The following is a 16,763-nucleotide window of genomic DNA, read 5'->3' as shown; positions in this document are numbered from 1 at the left end:
TGCTTTTACTTTGATTGGTACCTACCTACCGACCGACCTTGCCTAGAGTTTAAACCACAAAGAATATGCTGATCGCGAGCTGATCGCGAAATTCTTCAAGAACAATCCCACTGCGTCTGCCAATTTGACTGTGTTACATAACTCCCCCGCGACATTCCAATTGTAAATCCTACTACCACATTTGGCATACAACTTGCGACAGACTGAGGTGCAGTGGCACGACCATGACTGCACAATAGTCCCCCGTCAACCGCCAGCGCTTGTCCTTCCACCATGACGCCCATGGTTCTAGATGACCAACCCTCGGCGGCCGCCCCGCCGCCACCTCTCAGGGAGGCATGGAAGCTACTCCCATCGCCAACCATACATACCGTCAAGGAGGCCCGGTTCGAGAAATACCAACCACCCCAGTCAGATATCCCGGAGCGCACAAAATCCCAGGGTGGCCCGGTGGCCATAGTTATAGACAATGGTGAGTGAGGCTCGGTCGGTGATCTCGAAGCCCAGTTGGACGTGTCACTGACAGTCGCTACAAATCAGGATCCTCCGCCGTCAGAGCCGGATGGTCAACCGAGAATGACCCACGCTTGATCGTTCCGCCAATAATGGCCAAGTATCGCGATAGGAAGCTGGGCAAGACCTTTTCGTTCGCCGGCTGGGACTGTTACTCGGATACGACCGCCAAGGGACACATACGGAATGCATTCGAGGCCGGTACCGACATCGTCAGCAACTGGGATGTTATGGAGCACGTATTGGACTACTTGTTCATCAAGCTTGGCCTGAACGACAAAGGGGACTCGATAGACAGGCCCATTGTGATGACCGAAGCTGTTGCCAACTTGCCATATTCGCGCAAATGTGAGCCTGCCCAACCCTCCAAACACCAAGGGCATATAATTTGAAAGTACACTGACACTGGAAATAACCCATCAGCCATGACCGAAGTTCTATTCGAGTGCTATGGAGTACCATCCGTAGCTTACGGTATAGATTCGCTGTTCTCATACAGGCACAACAAGGGCTCTACCGGCCTGGTTGTCTCATCATCTTACAGCTCCACTCATCTTATACCCGTATATAACCAGAAGGCACTGCTGTCGCAAGCGACCCGTCTCAACTGGGGTGGGTGGCATGCAGCCGAGTATCTACTAAAACTCATAAAGCTCAAATATCGCGATTTTCTGGGCAACGTCAAAATGAACACCTCCCAGACAGAGCACATGCTCCGTGATTTCTGCTACGTGTCCAAGGACTACGACGAGGAGCTTAAGACTTATCTTGATTGGACTGGTTTGGAGGATCGTGAGCGAATAATTCAGTATCCCTTCACAGAAGAGGTAATCGTGCAGAAGACAGAAGAAGAACTGGCCAAAATAGCAGAGAGGAAGAAGGAGAGCGGGCGAAGGTTACAGGAACAAGCTGCCAAGATGAGACTGGATAGGTTGGTGAAAAAGGAACAGGAGCTCGAGTACTATAAAAAAGTCCAGGAAATGTTGGTTGATCAGACCAAGAAAGAGACGAAGCGGATTCTGGACGATGCCGAAGTCAAGGACGAGGCTCACCTTGAACGACTCATAAAGGAACTGGAAAAGACCATCAAGAAGGCACGGACAAAGGACCTGGGCGGGGAGGTAGAGGATGAGGCCGCAGAAGAGCCCGACTTCTCACTGCTCGAGGTGCCAGACGAGCAACTCGACGACGCTGGAATAAAGGCAAAGCGGCAGCAGCGGCTTATGAAGTCCAACCACGAAGCACGCGCACGTGCCAAGGCCGAGAAGGAGGCCGAAAAGGCACGAATAGCCGAGGAGGCGCGACTGGATGAGGAGCGCCGGACCAACAACCTGGAGGAGTGGCTGGCGGAAAAGCGCCGGGCGCACCAGGAGGCGGCGGCGCGGGTCAGAGAGCGCGAGATGTTGTCCAAGGACATGGGCAACAGGAAGACGCTGGCGTCGGTCATGCGCATGAAGAGCATCGCCAACCTGGCCTCGGACACGCCTACGGGCACGGGCACGTCGCGGAAGCGGAGACGCGGTGGAGACGACGATGACTTTGGAGCAAACGACGCAGATTGGGGCGTGTACCGCGACATCGCCGTGAACAAAGAAGACGGCAGCGACGACGAGGATAGCGAGGAGAAGGACGAGGCGCAGCTCACGGCCCTTGAGCAGGAGCTGCTGCAGTACGACCCGCTCTTCACGTACGAGCACACACGCGAGGCCCAGAACGACTGGAGCAAAAAGCTGGAGCATGCATGGACCCGCGGCCCGCGGCCCTTCGACCCGGAGTCGCCGGCCGAGCGTCACCAGATCCACCTCAATGTCGAGCGCATCCGCGTGCCAGAGGTAGTCTTCCAGCCGACGGCTATCGCGGGCATCGACCAGGCCGGCATCGTCGAGATCGCTGGTGACATACTCACGCAACGCCTTGTTGGCCTCGCGGGTATACAGCGGGATGAATTCCTCAAGGACATCTTCCTGACGGGAGGACTCACCCTGTTGGAAAATTTCGACGAGCGTCTCAAGACAGGCCTGCAAGCTCTCTTGCCGGCCGGCGCATTGCTGGCTACCCGCCGAGCAAAGGACCCAGTGTTAGATGCTTGGCGTGGCGCCGCCGGGTGGGCTGGCACTGACGCTTGGAAGTCTGCGGCCATCACAAAGGAAGAGTATCAGGAGCGCGGACCTGAGTACATTAAGGTAATAAGACCATCTATCTACTCGCGGTGTTTTAAGATTTAGTTCCAAACAGCTAACTGACTTGTACTCGCGCTTAGGAGCACGACATGGGCAATGCCTTCTCTTGAACCTAGGGCTAATCACACAGAGAGACCTCTCGCATTCTCCGGGCTCCTAGCGTGCTGCTGAATAATGACAACAAGAACCTTGGGCGCAAAAGATGCGACAGCCAAAACTAGAATATTTCATGTATACTATGAATGTTAAAAACGGACTTGCCTCCAACACATTATCCTTTAAAACGCCTTCCATCATTTAGTGATGTGCTGTAATGTCGCCGAGTTTATGTTGAAGTCGACATATAACAGTTATGAACCTCTGCAAAAGGCCCACTTCCACGCGCCATCAGAAATTCGATTGATCGTAGACATACGGCCTTTTTACATGCTGGCTGTGGGCACCGCCTCTCCGTGTAATTGGCGCGAAAGTTCCTCGGCTGTTCGCGCGTCATCATCGGCAGGTGGAGGCTTGATGTATGCAGGAGTCGGCTCTGGCGGATTCTCTTCAGTTCGTCCTAGGTTGGCAACAGCCTGTGCAACCTGTTCCAGAGCCGTGCCTGCGCCCGGAAGTGGTTCGCTAGGCGGAGCTGCCTCTTGGGGGTTGGGAGACATCATGGGCGCGGGCGGAGCGGCTGCCGGCAAGCTCGGAGGTGGTGGGGCCGCATTGTGGGCCGGTGCTGGGCCTTCTTGCGAATGTTGTTCCAAGGTCAGCCCTGGTGGAGGCGGGGGATAGTCGCCTTGTGTCGTCATAAGATGGGTTTGCAGTTGTACAACATAGCCCCTCAAGAGATAATTTTGTTCTTGCAATGACCTGAGGGTTGCTTCGAAGCCCTCATGCTCTTGGACCTGTTGCTCTAGCTTTTTGATGTAGCCTTCTTTGCGCTGACGGAAAGCTCTCTACAGCTCCGGGGGTGTACAGTCAGTCACTGTCAGACAAGAACCAATAAAACCGTGACTTGAGCGCGCCAATCCGACGATCACGCCCAAGCATCCCGCGACCACTCACTCCAGTGGCAGGACGCCAACGGGCGCGACCCATAGACAGAAACGAAACAATTGCTTCACTAACCTGTGCGGCCCGATTCTGTGCAGCGCGCTTCGATTGGGATAATTCGCGTTTATTGGACTTCCTGGCATCGCCCATGTGATCTCCCATATCCGGAGGAGGACCTGGTAGTAGTTGTGCGCCTCCGCCAGCATGCGGCTGGTGCTGCGCGTTTGATACTGTGCCCGATGGCCCACCATTTGGTGGCGCAGGAACAACAGAAGTCATCATATTCGCAGCTTGAAGGTAGCCCGAAGGAGACCGCAGCTCTGGATGAATTCGCGATTCTGTGCCGTTCTGTGCGTGGGGTGCTAACACAGGGTACTGATTGTATCCATGTGATGCCTGGTGCGGCACTGCAGCTGAGTCCTGAGGAGCACCGTTTGTGACAGACAGAGCTGCAGAGGCCTCTTCAGTTGAATCAGGAAAGTTGTCTCGCTCGACAGGCTCTGCACCTGAAATTTTTGTTAGTGTTTTGCCGATAGTTCTTGGGTATTTTCTTGTGATAACACCGCCAAGCTTTGGTGATCCAGCAACCCAATAAGATATAGAAATGAGGAGAAGAAGGTGAAATGACTCGGATGCCAACCCATAGGACAAACACGGTGTGTCTAGCAACACACCCGGGTACAATGAGCAGCAGCACAGGGTCGTGGGAGAGGGCTATGGACGGTCCTCTTCAAAGCCAATTTGGCTGGATGTGGTAGAGGTCATGACAGAGGGGATAAGAAAACTAAGGTAATCAGGAGCAAGCTCATACACAACGATTCAAGCAGCTTTGCTTTGCCGCCTATTTCGAATTCCGAGCTGAGTATCGATGATGCGACGGCGCTAGATGTAAACGGACTGACAAGAGCAGCCCCGTCTCTTGTGATTTATACAAAGATTGAGGTAAAGCAGAAGGGCGGAATAGGCGGAAGAGTGCTGCTAGCACTGTGGTGATGAAGCCAACGGGATCTGTGGAGGCTTCTCTCTGAATATAGACGCTGGCTTAGTTGCACATATGCTGCTCTTAGACAATCAATGAAGACTCGCTCCAACAATGACTGAATTAAGCAGTTGTATGACAAGATGGAGAGAAAAAAGGATTCAAGTGACAGTCACAATCTCTTCAAGTGAATAATACGGCGATTGTTTTTTTCGAGATAAGTGACCTTTTGAGAAAAGCGAGTGAGAGATGGAAGAGGATGAGCTAAGCCGGTGCTGGGGGGGATGGTCTGGGTGCGGTATTATGTAAGAATGAGCGAGCAGGTGGCTGGGTAAATGGGAGATGGGTTTGGGCTTGAAACCCGATTGAAGGTATGGAAGTAAGGTAAAGTAAAGGTAGGTAGGTTGTTAGGTGACAGGGGGGAGGGGGTATCGGGCCCGGCTTTCTGGCGTGCGCACACCAGACAGGCAGGCGCACAGGCTGCACACCTCTCGAGGTACCTTAGGCTAGTATTTTCGCCAATGAGCCTGAGTGACTGAACTGAATGTCGGGGAGGTTGTGGTGTGGCGTGGTGCTGTCTCCTGCTTGTACTTCCCTGTATCCGGGCCTTGGCCTTGGAGAACTTGATTATTAAGCTGACACGGAAGACGCGCAAGACCATCCATTTTCAACCTCTGACAGGCGACGGATGGACGTGCGACTTGCTTGCCGACATAATCAATCAGGTCCTCGGTCCAGAGCCAAACACCCACACATATGAGCAGTGCGTATGGGCGGGAGGTGGAAGAAGCCGTGCTGGGCGGGAGGGTAACAAAATGACAAGGAAGAACAAAAGGACATTGAGGGACATTTGGTGCAGATGAGGAGAGAGAGAGAGAAAAAAAAAAAAAAAAAAAAAAAAAAAAAGGTTGATCTGTATGGGCGGTACTCAATCCTATTCCCTACATCATGCCTTGGACATCTTGGGATGGTCACTCACCATTGTTGTTAGCGTTGGTGGTGCTTTGCATCTTTGTAATATTTCGCGTTCTGAGTCAGCAAGCACCGGGTCGAGCCTAGGGGCTGAAGTTTGGTCTTGTTCGAGAGAGCAAGATATCGATGAATGTCGTTGGCTTCGGGCGTGGCGGAAACAAGAAGAGCAAAGCGAAATCTAAAGAATTGCACAATTCAAGGGTTGCGCTTGACCCCAGATGTCCTCGACTCCACCAGCGATTAAAATCAGCAATTCACGCTCTGATGCTCCTGAATATTCCAGAGACAGGCTTGACGAGAGGGAGGCCGGATGGGACGGTTGTTGATGATTAATCAATGAATCCCGTTGGGATAAAGTGATGTCCTGTCGATGGTGGGCGGGCGCGAACTTGCTGACAGAGAAATTGGTCGATGGATCGGCCGAACGTTTCTGTGAGTGTGGGGGCATACACGACTACGGAGGAATATGGTTGGCGGATGTAACCAGGTGGGGCGATTATGTCCGACCCTGCCAGTGCAGCCGGGCGGATCATCTGACTGCCTGCGTTGCCTGACTGGAAGCTTTGAAGAATAACTCTTTTATTGGGTATATTCGTGTCTAACAAATCTCACTCAAACAAGAGCTGTTTTCGTCGGCAGTCAACGGCGCCCAGGCATGTAATGTTGTTGGTCGTATTTTGATGTTGGTTCTACTATTTGATTGAACTGGAATCGACAAGGTCCAACCCGAGGATTGCTTGCTTGTATGGGTTTAAAGACGGATATTTGCTGCGAAACAGGAAACGTTGGCTGATTTTACACACCCACACCATCTTTTTCATGTCTCGCTCTCAGAGAAAATCGCCCTCAGAATAAAAGCCAATATGCCCCCTAACATGAGGCTATTTGGCGGTAATTTTCGTCACCTCAACTCAATCATTCCAAACACAAACAGACTGCCAAACAGACCTGCGCGCTTCTTGTACTCGGTCATGTCGCGTCCCAACTTTGCACCTGGATCTGATGTCGCGGCTCTCGAAGCCGCGCTGAGTCCTTTGCTGGCCCCTGGCCGCTGGCAGCTGACCGCAGATGGCGAAGGATTAGAGCGAACCTTCAAATTTAAGAATTTTGCCAAGACTTGGGTACGCAGCTGTCGTAGTGGTAGTTTGGCTACATAAGCATATAATCTTTGCTGACCAGCTGATGATGGATTGCAGGACTTTATGACAGCCGTCTCGCTCCAATGCAAAATCAAGAATCACCACCCCGAGTGGTCAAATGTACGCTGCTTGTCAAAATCTCACCTGTAACAAAATGCCCTACTGACTGGAATAAGGTATATAACACAACGTTCATCCGCTGGACGACGCATAGTCCAAAGGGACTGTCGGCCAAAGATGTCGACTTGGCCGCCATCTGTGATTCGTTGGCAAACGATTTTGGAGAGGTCAAGCAAAGCTCAGACGAGGAGAATTCAACGTGTAAGATGCGGGACCTGACATCAACAGTCACGACGAATTCTGGTGACTGCTGCGTACCAAAGTCAAGCAAGTAGTATTATAGCTACTTGCTCTTCGATAAAATACATCCACTATACTCCGAGGCATGTCCAGCAAGATGACTTCTCAAGTCATAGTATCAATGTATTATTACAAAATCTTAATTTCTGTGGGTTATGCGCTGGGGCGCCACCCAATATGTACTGCTGAAAATAACAAATGCAAAACTCTCCGAGCACCAGGACCTAGAAAGGTCTTCCCCAGGGTCTAATAACCTCTAATCCAGAAATGAGGCGTTCACTGCTCCTGCCAGTCGCGTAAAGGGCAGGGTAGGTCGGGGTGATTGAGTGCTTTAATAAAACGCAATGCCACACCATGACCGTCCGCGAGAAATCAAGCCGACAAAAGTGTCGATTACTGGGCCTTCTTGGCCTTGAGAGCTGCTAGCTTCTTCTCTCGCCTCTTCCTAGCGGGCTCGTCGCCGGCTTCAGTGTCGAAAACCCAGTCCCACCACCTGAAGCTCGATGCGTAGTTGCCGATGAACCGCTCATGGTGCAGATCGTGGAAGTCAGCACCTCCCCAGAACGGCAAGAACTTGCGCAAGCTCCAAGGGAAATCGTAGCCGCTGTGGGCGTCGATAGCTTGGAAGAGCCGGAGAACAATCCATAGGTACATGGTGAACAGGTGCAAGTCACCCGTGATTGATGTCCAAACAATTGGAGTTCCAACAACACCAAAACCGAGAAGCATCACTTCGATTGGAGAAGCGTACTCTGCGGCAAGACCGAAGGGTGCCGAATAGGTGTGGTGTAGCTTGTGGATATTCTTGTATAAAGGACCATAGTGGAGCGCGCGGTGGAACATGTAGTGCCACAGATCCTCAATGACAAAGAAGATGGCAATCTGCATGGCAATCTTCCAGGCCGGAGGGAAGGGGACGCCATGGTCGAGACCAAAGTATGTAGCCAGGGGGTGGAAGACCCAAATCTGGGGCAGCTCAACGGTAAAGTGGCCGAGCAGGACAAGCAAAGTGCAGTCCCATTGTTCCTTGGCCGTCGGGATCTTTTGGTTTTGGATCTTCCATTGTCTGAAGTATGGTATGGCGTCGATGATAATCCAGGGCAGGGACCGGCCGAAATAGACAATCTCGTGCATGGCGAAGCTCATTATGCCTGTGGCGAGAGTGTCGTTCTGCCACCACAGATACCACGCCTGCCAGAAACAAGGACAACCGTTTCGTCAGCTCCAATTCAATTGAGTCAAAAGCAGATGGCAGCCGGTCTACTCACAGCCCAAAGGCGCTCCACGACACTGAGTTGCACATGGTACTTGGAGACCTCCTCGAAAACATCGAAGTAGCCGTGGCTACTGTTCAGGGCGGTAGCCCCCGCCGCGATGGTGGCGTTTTTGCTGTGTACAAGAATCTCGTTAGAACGCTTGCTCTTTGTGAAGTCCACCGGCATGGTTCGAGTAATCAATCGGCTGATGAAGTGCCAAAGGCGTTGGGAAAGAAGACATACAAAGCTTCCATGGTGGCGCCAAATCCCACTCTAGCGAAAAAAAAAAAAAAACAATGTTGTAGATTTCAAGCTCGCACAGATGATTGTTGTTTAGGTCGCAAGGACAGTTGAGTGATGGTTGAATTTGGCAGGTGTTTAGGGGCAGGTAGCGGTGACGGGTTGGTTGAAGGTCTAAGTTAAATGCCGAGTGTTAAATTTCGATTTTTTTTTATCTTCAGATGGATGGCAATCTGCGAACCCCTGGACCTGAGAAAATCGCACCTTTGATGAGCTCGGAATGGGGTGGGCTCATAGTTTCCGAATAAGAGCAGCCAATAATAACAGTTGTTGGCTTATGGGTCGATTTTGGCTTGGCCCTTTCCGACTTCCGGCCCACCCTCCCTTTGACTGCAGCCCACTTTCAACGATGTTGCCAATTGATCCTGACGGAGTGGCGGTACTCGCCGTGTCTGTACTGTGCGTGTACGAGCCAATGCTGCGAAATCCAAGGGGGAATTGGAATGTCGAACTGTGTTTTGTTGCCATCTCAGAGTACTACTGTACGCGTGTCTTAGCTTGCATCCACTATCTCGTGACTTTTGAAAGATCTAAATAGATTGATTGTGTTCAGAGTTTTCAAACCCCCATTTTTATGTAGCAACTCGTCATTAGTAAATAACATATCACTTATTCTCTGTCTATGGCAGTAAAACAGAAAAAAAAAAGATTACAGGGAGGGAGGGGAAAAAGTGTTACCTTGAGTCCAACAGCTGGAGGCTGTCTCAATCCACCAATCTGTCCCCGCCTCAATTCGTCGTACCTTCCGGTAGTTCGGAGCAACCTCGCTAATAAACGGGCGGAAGTGGCCCAGCTGAATCGAAGATCCGCGTGAAATTTTGAGCACCTGGTTTTTATTTTTTTTTTTCTTTCCTCTTTCAGTTCCTTCTTGCCGGCTGCGGAACAATCGCCAAGTACCACGTAGAGACACGACCAGAGGAGCATGGAAGAGTGGTAAATAAAAACTGCTTGTTTGCGCAAAACGTTTGTTTTCAACTGCCTTTGAATTAAAAAAAAAAAAAAAAAAAGTGCATCGCGCAAATTCGCACTTGCTAGCACAACAATTTTCTCATACTATTTATTCTACTTACTTGTCCACCTCAGTCAGCCAGTCTACCCTGCTGCGTTGTTATTACCTACCTACTCTGGACCCAGTCCGAACACGAAAACGAATTGGGCCCCAAGGTTGCGTCCCAATCCCCACGCACGCGATAAATGCATATCGGATAGTGTGTCAGGTCAACACCTCGGTATAATGCACTCAGTCTAGATTCAAAAACATCATGTCTTTTGTTGAAGAGTAAGCGCTTATTTTCTCTCTCTTTCTCTCCCTCTTTTGCAAACCGTCCACATCTCGATGACGTCAGTAATGGCCTGGCGGTGTTTTATAATTTTCTAATAATACCATACCTATCTTTGCCAAAATACAAAACTATACTAACACTGAAGTTCCCGTTCCACGTTTCAGTCGAGTCCGTCTACTTGACAGCCAAATAGACCGCATTTGCTTGTCACCTCTACTTACCCAGGATGGGTTTCTGGATGGTGAAAATGACCCAGACGACGAATCCTACAACAAGACGTTCAATGTCGAAGGATTCTCGTCAGCCGAGGTTACAGAGAAATTATGGATTGTGAAGGCACTGTCCTCGTCCTCGTCTTCTCAAGCTCTCCTCGTTTCCGAGAGAATACAGAGTCTTTTGGTGCAGTCAGGGCTGGTCGATTCTTATGGCCAACCTGACGCTTTCGAAGCCAAAAGTGCTCAGCAGACGGAAATTGAGTGGCTGCTCATCAGCAAGGCCACTCTCCAAGTATATGGTCTCTTGTTCAACACATTGTTGGATCAGATAATACCATTGAGCAACGACATTTGGTATTGGGACTCTGTCTTGAGCTCATATACATACAGCAGTCTATTCACCGTCCAGACAGCACCCCTACGATTCTGGGTCTGGGCCAAGGAGATTGCCGTCGATACTCAGGTTCGACTTCGCCGCCTTCAGATTTCGCCTCTTGGGGTACTTGCAACCGAAGAGCCTCAGGCTTCGTTGTCGCAGCGGTGGGCTAGATTTTATGGAATAGTGCGCGAGAGCATCGTGACACGATCCCTAGCAAATGTTCAACGCAGGGTAATGTCACCTATCGCCTTGTGCCGGACTCATGCCAAGCAAAGACAGGCTCAGCTGAAGAAGCTGCGAGATATGACTGCCAGCGGCCTGGGTGTGCTGATCGACGAGGCTTTAAGTTTCGGGGCCGACGAGGATCTGAAGACCGCCTCCAATGATGCTAATATTGAATGGAAGGGCTTCGTCGAGCGAAGTGTTGCGTTGATGGATCTGATCGTCAGGGAAGTGCTAACCCTGGAAACAGGCGTTAGTGACTTTGAACATCGGGTGTTCCGTGGTGTTGAGGATGACCCTGAATTGTCCATATATGCAGAGGATGTGGCCGGAGCGCAGAAGCCCGCGATTCTTGCCCAGAGACTGATGAGCATCCTGCAGAGCAGCTTGCCAAACCATGTTGCTGCTACGAATGAACTGGTCCAAGAGCACGGACGTCCGCCTCGATTGGTGCGATACTGGCTCCCGGCTACGGCGCTTCTCCTCTCCTCGTCCACGATACTCAAGGTGCTTGTGAACCGACAGGAGGACGTGCTGCAGTGGATCGCGGACCTCGGGGCCACAATGCGAGACTTCTGGTTCAACTGGGTAATTGAACCCACGCGCAAGGTTGTCGGCACCATCAGGCACGACAGCAACAGCGAGATAGCCATTATGAGCCGCGACAGCCTAAGAGCCGACCGAGATAGCCTCGAACGAATGGTGGTAGAGTTTGCACTTGAGAGACCCGAGCTTGCCGGGGCCACTTCGGCCCTGAACGAATCCCAGGTTTCCGACTTGCGGGCCAAGATCCGCGAGGGTGATGTGACGCCAGTGCTCAAAGCCTACGAGAGCGAGCTGAAGCGGCCATTCGTAGGCGCCATTCGCGGAGACCTCCTTCGATCCCTGCTGATACAAGTTCAAAAGACCAAGGTTGACTTGGAAACAGCAATCAGCGGAATCGACGCGCTTCTCAAAAGCCAAGAACTGGTCTTCGGATTTGTCGGGCTGACTCCAGGCATTTTGGTTACCTACTTTGGGTTCCAATACCTTCGTACACTCCTTAGCGGAAGGAAAGGTACTCGACGCGGCGAGCGCGCGGTTCGAGCCGTGAGGGTGCTGCGTAATATTGACCGTATCTTTTCCGATGCGATGTCGAGCCCGTCACAAGACAATCTGCTTCCTTACAAGGACTACGGCTTGCTGGTTTGTGAGGTTCACGTACTGCGAAAGCTAGTGAATGGTGTTCTGCCTGCCGATGTTGAGAGGGAATTCCTGGAAGATCTTGAGGACGTGGTGAATGTCAAAGGTATCACTGCACAAATGCGAGCCTTTGATCGGATTCGCTGGGCCTACAGGAGGTGGCTGTGATCTTGGGCTTTCAGAGACACAGTACTTTTTCTCCGTCAGGATTAATACAAAAGGTGCTTATTTGGGCGAGTGATTTGATATTGCCAGGGAAAGCGCGGCGTCTAGCATATACGGGGTCTTGTAATAGTCTATAGGCGGCCCGAAAAAAAAAAAATTATATCAGGGTTTGATCACGAAAACTTTGTGAGGAGGGTAAAATAAAAGAAAGAAAGAGAAAGCCTCTGGCAATTTTTGTTACAGAGGATACAGGTCAAGTTCGCTTGAATGTAGTTTGGCTAGTACCTAGATCTGGTCTAACTCAGGTAACATTGGTTGGTCACTGACTGACTGCAGGCAGGAAATGATCTCGCAGAGCCCAATTCCAGGTGTCTTATACTTTCTACTACTACAAGATCAACATAATTTTTGTGTTATCGAGTGATAAGCAACAATTCGCATCCATTGTTGTAACCAGTGTCTATTCGTATCTATCGCATTCAAGTTTGTTGCAACTATATAGTTTGTACCTGTCTTTAGTCCAAAGCCTGGTCACTTGATCTTGGGCTTGGCTGGCGTAGGTGGCCGCCAGACTGAAGGAGCCCCAATCTACCGGGAAAACATGACCAACCAGACCTGCCTAGTCTGAATTAGCGCGTCTTCTCCACATGTACCTCCCAATACTTACCTACCAGTTACCTGGACAAGGTACCTACCTGCCCGCAGGGAGTGTCGCAAACCGCCAATGATTTGGCCGATCTAAGCCTAGACGAGCCCAGGAAGCCCAGAGAGCGGCGCCGCCCACCGCCTTCCACCTTTACCTTCAGTTTAGGTTGACCTCATTGCGATTTACTCTCAAGGCTCACAACCATACCAGGTACATACAAGCCCGAGCCATAGCAATCTGTAGGCGACAACTGACAAGACCCTTTATTTCTGCCAGCCCGAGGTCTGAGCAGCAACAAAGTCACACAGCATCCTCGTTCGACAAAACTGTAACAGCAGAGCATCACTTACCTACCTTGCTACGTCCTACGTTAGGTACATTAACTTGTCGGTTATTATTGGCGCTGCCCCGTTTCGACTGAAGTCATCGACAACCGAGTGTGCCACCCCTCGCCATCCCCAGGCCTGTTCGTCTGGTCCATTAAAAAAAAAAAAACACCCTACCACTCCGCCATAATCGACCTCGACGTTCTGACGACCAAAAATCAAATTCAATCCCACGAGCCACCACAAAGTCACAAATACAGAGCCATACGGAGCCATACGATTCAAGCGGGGGAGGGTTTTATTAATTTAAGAAGGCGGAGCTGAGCAAGCTGCTCAAAAACGCAGCAACATGGCCAACAGGAATTACGATGTGCTCGTATGTAACTTGACGTGAAGTGGACGGGGCGCTGCGTGTAGCCCGTATATCTCACCGTGACGAGTTTCGGCTAACAGAGGAAATGCTCCGCAACCAAACAGATCAAGCTACTTCTCATAGGCGACTCGGGCGTAGGTAAATCCTGCTGCCTTCTGCGGTTCAGCGAAGACTCTTTCACGCCATCATTCATCACCACGATCGGCATCGACTTCAAGATTCGCACAATCGAACTCGACGGAAAACGGGTCAAGCTGCAGATATGGGACACTGCCGGCCAGGAACGCTTCCGCACCATCACGACCGCATACTACCGCGGAGCCATGGGAATCCTGCTAGTCTACGACGTCACCGATGAGAGGTCCTTTAACAGTAAGCTCGGTCTCTTACCCGGCTAGTGTCACTTCTTGTGCCTCGCGCCTTGTTCTTTAACTCGTGCTGTCTGTTATTCCGGGCTCTCTTTGCTGACCACTACGACTTTTTCCCACAGACATTCGCACGTGGTTCGCAAACGTCGAGCAGCATGCTAGCGAGGGCGTCAACAAGATCCTGATCGGAAACAAGTGCGACTGGGAGGAGAAGCGGGCCGTATCAACAGAGCAAGGCCAAGCATTGGCGGATGAGCTCGGCATTCCATTCCTGGAAGTCTCGGCTAAGGGCAACATCAACATCGACAAGGCGTTCTACAGCCTAGCATCCGACATCAAGAAGCGCACCATCGATACGCAAAAAGACTTCCAAAACCCCGGTTCCGTCAACGTTAACGCGGGCGCACAAGGCAGTTCCGCGGGCGGCATGGGCGGCAAGTGCTGCTAGAGGAAGGATGGGGAGGCCAGAAATGCAGCAGTGCATCTGCGACGATTCTTGATGACTTTTTTGTTTGCTCATAAGGAAATGCTTGGGAGGGATTTTTGATTCCGATATTGACTCAGCTTTGTCCAAGCATATTCAGCCGGTTGCCGAAACGGCGCATATGTCCATTGGTGAGCTTCCTTGTGGGGAATATTCTCTGAGATATTCAGTCAATGCTTTGACGAAAGCAAAACACAAGGACGGGAGGGAGGCCCTGCTGGCCACGCCAGCTAGAGCTATACACGAATGTGCACCAGAGAGGCAGAGCTGGCGCATTTTCTTTCTACAGCATATATGCAGTGTCGACTCTTTTATTTCCTCTTTGCCGGTTCCACGAGCGCCTTTACTCATTGGCGTCATATGATAGTACGCAATCTGGCTGAGTGCGAGCATTTGTGGATGGGCCGAGTCCTCTGGCGCTCGTGTTTCGTCTTTGCCGTGAGTGCAAGGAGAAGCTAGGTTGGGGTGACTGGTAAAGATTGTTGCAAATATTTGGCCGCGGAGTTTGGGTTGACTTGATAGTTCTTTGCTAGTATTACATTGCCTTTGATTGATTACTATAGAAATCTTCTTTTGTCTCTCTGTCTCTTCTAACTTGTGGTTAACTTATTATAATCTCCAACATGACTCCTTTTGCTATGAGTTATCGGACTCCCGCTGGGACATGACAAGTTCGCAGTGATCCTCGCAATGGTAACACTTCGTCAAAAGCGTAGGCGATCCGGTTGCCAAACACAAAGAATGTGTCTACCAGAGAGCTGTAGCTTTTACAAAATAGACCAATTCTCCTTCGTTGAAGACAAGTTTCCTCGTGTGCCACTCCCTCGCAAAGCGTTTGGCCTCGGCGCTATCCTGAAACGATAAAACGTAACGCATATAGGGCACGTCGTTGTCTGTCTCGTTGCTGGCCTCGACAGCTTGCGCCAGCTCGAGCGCCTGGCGCAGTATGTCGCCGGAGTTGTCGACCCCAGACTCCTTCCTGGCCGCCCGAGCGGTAGGGGACATGTCTATGCGGACCGGCAGGACTGAGGCGCCACCGCGCAGCCGCCAGCGCAGGTTTCGACGCTCGCCGTCGGCGGCTATCAGGCGACCGAAGGCGGACCTCGAGAAGCCGTTGCCGCTGCCGCCCGAGATGACGAACAGGACCTGAGCCACGCGTTCAATGCAAGGAGGTTTATCTTCCGGGTCAGGCCGGAAGGGGCCCCGCAGATCGAGCTCGATGTCGGCAGGAGCAAGCGAAAAGGAACGGGTTTCAGCGGCGAGATCTTTTTGACGTGAAGCTCGCTGTGCCGCTGGCTTTGGCGGTCCCGTTTGCTGCCTGAGAGCTCCCCATGTCAAGGCCGGGGCTGACTGCTGTCCACTGGATGCTTGCGTGCTTCCATCGGCCTCTGAGCTACCGTTGTCTGGCTCTGTCATCGAGTCCAGCGAGTCGATAGCAGCCTGCGCGAGCTTCGATGCCCTCTTCTTTTTGGCTTTGGCTTTCTTTCTTGCCTGTTTTCGTGGCAAGGGCGGATGGGCGAGCAAGGTTTTATGCTCCTGGGATAGTTTGTGGAGGCGAAGGGCCTCGTCGCGGTAGCGCAAGGCGCCGGCCTCTGACTCAAAGTAGAGCCGGTAGTGGTCGACGCTCTCCTGTGTACTTGGGTGACGGGCCTGTGTCACAACCGCCAGGCTGCCCTGCGTGGTCCAGTAATGCACATGGTTGGACTGCGGTGCCAGGCGGTAAAAGTCGGACGGTTGGAGGTTGGCGGATGTGCCTGTTAGCTGGAGCAACCATGGCGACTGCGGCTCCGACGGGAGAGGTACCGGCTCATTGTCTTTTGTGAGAGCCTGGTTTGTTCTAAGATCCTTGAGGAGCTGTCTCCATTCTTCGTCGATGGCTTCGGTTAGAGGCGACCCTCGTTTGAGATCTCCTTGCGACGAGTTGGAGGCAGCAACTACTGGGCTCGGATCTGTGCTTGTGCTATAGGGGCGAAAGGATAACAACCTCCGCGCAATAGTCGGAGGTAGCTTCAGCCGGCCCAACACCATATGGGCGGTTTGACGGGGGCAAAAACGAGAAGCATTAAAGCTGTGAATGATGGTTGCTGGAGAATGGGGTCGGTCGTCGTGAAAAAAAAAAAAAAAAAAAAAGAAAATGAAAAATAAAAGATTGGCGCGCCATTAGCTTTCGAAACGCGTTAAGCAGGCAGGCAGGCATTGACTGGGCCTAAGTTTTAACTGGGTGCCCCGCCTGTCGGCTCCATAAAATATGGATGGCAGCGTACAAGGAAGGTACCAAGCATCAAATGTAGCAAGGCCTGTAGCTAACGAAGCAGGCAAACCCCCACCTACCTCAAGTATATTTTCTCTGCCCGATACGCTCGTCCATTGAGCACCTTGCCTGAGC

General features: G+C 51.5%; 8 protein-coding genes across 8 annotated transcripts; 4 read left to right on the top strand and 4 right to left on the bottom strand.

Moving 5' to 3' along the window:
• Positions 1–21: 21 nt before the first annotated feature.
• On the top strand, positions 22–5,991 carry PgNI_01741 (uncharacterized protein). Its single transcript, XM_031121813.1, has 5 exons — positions 22–472; positions 541–861; positions 937–2,696; positions 2,774–3,637; positions 3,807–5,991. Exons 1-4 carry the CDS (start codon positions 274–276, stop codon positions 2,801–2,803), a joined length of 2,310 nt encoding a protein of 769 aa, XP_030986105.1. The 5' UTR covers positions 22–273; the 3' UTR covers positions 2,804–3,637; positions 3,807–5,991.
• PgNI_01742 (uncharacterized protein) lies at positions 3,116–5,717 on the bottom strand (the record flags this gene model as incomplete). The annotated part of the gene is made up of 3 exons (XM_031121814.1): positions 3,116–3,631; positions 3,804–4,234; positions 5,687–5,717. The coding sequence occupies 3 exons, from the start codon at positions 5,715–5,717 to the stop codon at positions 3,116–3,118; spliced, it is 978 nt and encodes a 325-aa protein (XP_030986104.1).
• A 551-nt stretch (positions 5,992–6,542) lies between the features above and the next one.
• PgNI_01740 (uncharacterized protein) lies at positions 6,543–7,213 on the top strand (the record flags this gene model as incomplete). The annotated part of the gene is made up of 3 exons (XM_031121812.1): positions 6,543–6,800; positions 6,876–6,938; positions 6,995–7,213. 3 exons carry the CDS (start codon positions 6,543–6,545, stop codon positions 7,211–7,213), a joined length of 540 nt encoding a protein of 179 aa, XP_030986106.1.
• A 358-nt stretch (positions 7,214–7,571) lies between these two features.
• Positions 7,572–8,620, bottom strand: PgNI_01739 (uncharacterized protein; the record flags this gene model as incomplete). The annotated part of the gene is made up of 2 exons (XM_031121811.1): positions 7,572–8,369; positions 8,447–8,620. 2 exons carry the CDS (start codon positions 8,618–8,620, stop codon positions 7,572–7,574), a joined length of 972 nt encoding a protein of 323 aa, XP_030988045.1.
• A 723-nt stretch (positions 8,621–9,343) lies between these two features.
• Positions 9,344–9,658, bottom strand: PgNI_01738 (uncharacterized protein; the record flags this gene model as incomplete). The annotated part of the gene is made up of 1 exon (XM_031121810.1): positions 9,344–9,658. The coding sequence occupies one exon, from the start codon at positions 9,656–9,658 to the stop codon at positions 9,344–9,346; it is 315 nt and encodes a 104-aa protein (XP_030988044.1).
• Positions 9,659–9,769: 111 nt separating this feature from the next.
• Positions 9,770–12,517, top strand: PgNI_01737 (uncharacterized protein). Its single transcript, XM_031121809.1, has 2 exons — positions 9,770–10,013; positions 10,182–12,517. The coding sequence occupies exons 1-2, from the start codon at positions 9,997–9,999 to the stop codon at positions 12,181–12,183; spliced, it is 2,019 nt and encodes a 672-aa protein (XP_030988035.1). The 5' UTR covers positions 9,770–9,996; the 3' UTR covers positions 12,184–12,517.
• A 791-nt stretch (positions 12,518–13,308) lies between these two features.
• Positions 13,309–16,527, top strand: PgNI_01735 (uncharacterized protein). Its single transcript, XM_031121807.1, has 3 exons — positions 13,309–13,528; positions 13,630–13,897; positions 14,016–16,527. The coding sequence occupies exons 1-3, from the start codon at positions 13,502–13,504 to the stop codon at positions 14,339–14,341; spliced, it is 621 nt and encodes a 206-aa protein (XP_030985977.1). The 5' UTR covers positions 13,309–13,501; the 3' UTR covers positions 14,342–16,527.
• Positions 15,125–16,405, bottom strand: PgNI_01736 (uncharacterized protein; the record flags this gene model as incomplete). Its single annotated transcript, XM_031121808.1, has 1 exon — positions 15,125–16,405. The coding sequence occupies one exon, from the start codon at positions 16,403–16,405 to the stop codon at positions 15,125–15,127; it is 1,281 nt and encodes a 426-aa protein (XP_030988034.1).
• Positions 16,528–16,763: the final 236 nt, after the last annotated feature.

This window comes from Pyricularia grisea (genome assembly GCF_004355905.1).
Source record: "Pyricularia grisea strain NI907 chromosome Unknown Pyricularia_grisea_NI907_Scaffold_1, whole genome shotgun sequence".
In the NCBI taxonomy this organism is placed as follows: Eukaryota; Fungi; Ascomycota; class Sordariomycetes; order Magnaporthales; family Pyriculariaceae; genus Pyricularia; species Pyricularia grisea.
Note: the sequence above shows the minus strand (reverse complement) of the source record. Positions and strands in the feature narration are given on the sequence as shown.